The sequence below is a fragment of the Nicotiana sylvestris genome, chromosome 8 (assembly GCF_000393655.2).
Source record: "Nicotiana sylvestris chromosome 8, ASM39365v2, whole genome shotgun sequence".
NCBI lineage: Eukaryota > Viridiplantae > Streptophyta > Magnoliopsida > Solanales > Solanaceae > Nicotiana > Nicotiana sylvestris.
In genome coordinates, this window is record NC_091064.1 from 179,144,008 (window position 1) to 179,148,573 (window position 4,566).

Consider the following 4,566-nt stretch of genomic DNA (forward strand, 5'->3'; position numbering starts at 1 on the left):
ATGTTCAACGGAGGGTTTGGCACCCTCCTCTAAAATAATCTTGTTCATGCAAAAGGCGGGACTTATGCCCCAGATATCCGCCAAAGTCCAACCTATTTCTCTTTTCCTCCTTTGTACCACCTCCAATGTGGACTCTACCTGCATTTCAGTTAAGCACGAAGAAAGAATAATCGGTAAAGTAGAAGAAGGGCCAAGGAATTCATACCTGAGGTGTGGAGGCAATGGCTTTAGCTCCAAGATAGGAGGCTCCTCGACTGAGGGCTTTGTTGGAGGAGTCTTCCGGTTTTCAAGATCCAAAGATAGCTTTCGGGGCTCATAAGTGTACGACCCTATGCCTTGCAATGCATTTACACACTCCACATAGCCATCACTCTCCTCATCATCATCTAGGTTGAGCAACACGGCTTCCAATTTGTCCTCAACATTCATTGTTGCACTAGCATCATCAACTATCATGTCGGTCACCAAATCCATAAATGAACAACATTGATTTGCACACATGGAAACCCACCTTTTTGTCACTCACCCAAAAAGTGAGCTCACCGGCCTCCACATCAACAAAAGCCTTCCCCGTAGCAAGGAAAGGTCTACCCAAAATGATAGGCACCTCATAGTCCACCTCAAAATCAAGGATAACAAAGTCCGCCAGAAGGATGAACTTGTCAACTCTAACCAATACATCATCAATAATACCCAAAGTCCTCTTCATTTTCTGATCCGCCATTAGCAACCTCATGGATGTGGGTCTTGGTTTCCCAATTTCCAAAGTTTTGAACATAGAGTAGGGCATCAAGTTAATATTTTCCCCGAGATCACATAATGCTTTGGCATAATCGGCGCTCCCAATAGTGCAAGGGATTGTGAAAGCGCTCAGATCTTCCAACTTTGAAGCCATTGAGTGCACAATAGCACTTACTTGATAAGTCATATTGATGGTCTCACAATTCATTGATCTTTTCTTGGTTACCAGATCCTTTATGAATTTTGCATATCCTGGCATTTGTTCCAATGCCTCAACCATTGGCACATTTATGGACAAACTCTTCATCATATTAATAAACTTTTTGAATTGGTTCTCACTATTTTTCTTTGCAAGACTTTGAGTGTATAGAGGAGGAGGCCTTGACATTGGTGCCTTAGCCTTTGGCACCATCGATTCCGGCATGTCAATCATGTGTTCCCTAGACGGGTTCACCTCTTCTTGTGACTCCTCCACACGTTCATCTATATCAATTCTCACTTCTTTATTAGCTCGAACCACATTGCTTGGGATTTCATCCTCTTAAACCACAACATCTTCATTCACAATCTTTGTTTGATTTGAGGTGGTTGCAGCTTCACCTTTTCCACTTCTAGTAGTCACGGCCATAGCATGTCCCGTGTTATTCCCACTCTTCAGTTTCACTAGGTAGTGCCCCTTAGGATGAGTGTTCAACGCTTGTGAGATTTGTCCTAGTTGAACCTCCAAATTCCAAATAGAAGTGTTGTGCGAGGCTATTTGAGCATCGGATCGGCGTTCTTATCCATCATCTATTTATACATGTTTTCAATTCTACCCATCTCATTAGAAGAAGAGCTCGTGTTTTGAGAAGGATAGGGAGGTGGATTACGTGGCTATTGGAACATCGGAGGCCTTTGAAAACCCGACCCCCAGTTGTTGTTGTTGTTGTTCCACCCTTCTTGATTAATACCTCCCCAATTGCCTTGATTACTCTAATTGCCTTAATTTCCTTGATTGTTCCAATTTCTTTTATTAAAATTGCCACCACTCCAATTGCCTTGGTGGTTTTGGTTGTTCCACTTACCTTGGTTCCCTTGTGACCTCCATTGTTGTTGGTTTTGTCCTTGAGAATTGTTTCTTTGAACTTGATAATTGTTGACATTTGGCAATTGTTGGTGCGCTTCCGCTCTTGGTGGAGGTAGGGGAGGGACGGGCACATTATTCTGAGGCAGGCGGCCTCGTCTATTAGCTTGAGGTTCAAGAGGAACCTCATCCGTTGCATCATCGTCCACATCCTCCCCAAATGGCAAATTTCCAATGGGCTCGTTGTTGACAGCCATTTCCGTACCTAAAATTAATTCAAACACAAAATTAGTAACTCGGAAGGAAAAGAAAGACAAAAACCACAAAAACCTAAATATATAGCTAAATCCGTTTAACTCCCTGGCAACAACGCCAAAAATTGATCTCACCCAAACTCACACCATAATTAGGTATATAACTAAAGTAAACGTATGATGTGCCTTAGATTGTACTTCCACATATTCATTGATTTTTTCTCTTTCTACTTTTAACTAATGATTGCAAGTAATAAACTAGAAGACAATGTTTTTGGTTTTGGTTGTTTTTTCAAATGATAAAGGAATCTAGGGTCGTGACTTCCACCTAGGTGGCTACCTAATAGGTTGTAAACTATAGGGCAATTGATTTATCGGGGTCGTGGTATAGCAATCACACGCAATTGCTCACTCTATACCGCTTGGTAGTTTAAGTGATTTTGCCCAATTTGGCTTTCTAACCTCCAAATGGGTTTTGCAAAAATTAAGTGATATATGCTCAAGTCTTACTATCTCTAGATTTGACCATTTAATGGGGCTATCAATTTCTTGAGTTCATCCCAATTGCTTGTTAGTCAAGTTTTCCTAAACCTAGTCTCTCTTTCTCAATCAAAGGCTAGGTCAAAAAGGTATGAATCAATGTTTGCAACCATCAATTCTAGGATTTAAGCATACACAAGGCTAAATATCACTAACCCAATCACAAACAAGCCCTAAAATTAAATACCCATTAAGTACCCATACTAGGGTTGATCCATAACCCTAGCTAAAGATTTACCTACTCATGAAAAATAAAGAAATACAAGAAGAAACTATGATAGAATGCATAATCATTGATTAATAAAAGAAAACCTAATGTTAAGAAGTTAATCTAATATAAAATTACTCAAAGAAGTAAAGAAAACCGCTCAGGTGCATCTCTGCAAACTAAACTTAACCTAAAAATGACAAAAAGTACTAGTTATGTTAAGCGAAAAATATCTGACAAAAATGCCCCTACAAAGGTTGTGCGGCCGCATAATTCTAGTATGGTCCGCACAATGGGCTTTTGCAGCTGCACAAAAGTGTCGGGTCCACAGTCTTGGGAACTTGGGGTCTTCTACGGTCCGCATAAAACTAGTTGTGGCCGTACTTAGGATTATGCGGCCGCACAAAAGTGATGCGGTCTACATTCCTTTATATTCCAGCTCCTGAATCTCAATCACGCGGTCAGCATAATAATGGATGCGGCTGCACATGACCTCTAGCGGACACACAATTTCAGTGCGGCCCGCACTCTCTGAGCTGGCCAAAACATAATCTCTTAACCTCCTTCTGCGGCCACACTAGAATTGTGTGGTCCGCATTGCTAGCCCTTTTTGCCCTGTTTTGTTTCTTGTTCACTGTTGACTCCTTCATGATTTGATCTTGACTTCTTTGGCTCATTTCCCAATATTCTTGTAAGTAACCATATTTCGTTAGTTTCTGTCACGACCCAAACCGATGGGCCGCGACAAGTGCCCCAGTCCTACCTGTCGAACACCCTTAAGAATGCGACTAAGATATAAACATGAATAATATCTACTGAATTACAAGAATAACATGCGCGAGGAAAACCTGCCCAAAAGATATATATACATATATGTGCGGATTACAGTGGGCGAGCCGGCAAGGCCGCTATAGAAAACTATATAGCCAAAATTGAAAGCCGATGAGGCCACATACTATCCAACTATAAATAACTGTCTACAGACCTTTAATGGAAATACAGAAGTACAAACACGGGACTGAGCCACGTCATATATATATATATATATATATATATATATATATAAGCATATTGTACCAAAATCAAAAGCAGCTCCGGATCAAGTGGAGCATGCCAACTTTCGTTGATCAAGGATCCTAAGAAGGGGGACCATCAGCTTGCCTACCTACACCTGTGGGCATGAAATGCAGGCCTCATGAAAATTAGCACGTAAAAGACATAGATGAAACATGGAATAAAGAAATCCATCTGTAAATCTGAATAGCTTTATAAATTCTGAAACATTTATAATGTCATGCACGTGCATATAAATGTCGTGTCATGCATAGGTATAGGTGTTCATAATATCATCAAGCCTTTGAGGGCATCCCATCATATTGTCTCAGCCACTGTGGGCAACATCATCAATATATACCAACTGATTAGGTGGTGGTACGTATAAAACGCCGTAACCTTTTCTCATATCCTATATACATATATATACATATAAATAGGCATATATAACTCCATCTGGTCATAGTCGAAGTACATTTATAAATGCATGAAATGCATGAAAATGTGTTAATAATCTCAATATTCCTTTTGGATAAACTTTATCAACTACATATTATTTTGAGACCCATGAACAGAATATATAATAATATGTCACATGGAGAATCAAGAACACAGAGACCCCCTAGTATTTCTATGAATAGAGTCGTTTATGAAAACTATGCGTTTGCTCTTCTGTATGACTTGGATCATGCCAAAAATAAAGAAGG

General features: G+C 40.1%; 1 protein-coding gene across 1 annotated transcript; it reads right to left on the reverse strand.

Annotated features, from left to right (window-relative positions):
* Positions 1-445: 445 nt before the first annotated feature.
* On the reverse strand, positions 446-2,061 carry LOC138876065 (uncharacterized). Its single transcript, XM_070154956.1, has 2 exons — positions 1,806-2,061; positions 446-1,281 (listed from the first exon to the last, which is right to left on the reverse strand). The coding sequence occupies exons 1-2, from the start codon at positions 2,059-2,061 to the stop codon at positions 446-448; spliced, it is 1,092 nt and encodes a 363-aa protein (XP_070011057.1).
* Between the last annotated feature and the right edge of the window lie 2,505 nt (positions 2,062-4,566).

Coding starts and splice junctions, on each gene's coding strand:
- LOC138876065 (XM_070154956.1), bottom strand. CDS start 2,061: ATGGCTGTCAACAACGAGCCCATTGGAAATTTGCCATTTGGGGAGGAT. Junction 1,282..1,805: donor GAGGTCACAAGGGAACCAAG/GTAAGTGGAACA, acceptor TTGTGGTTTAAG/AGGATGAAATCCCAAGCAAT.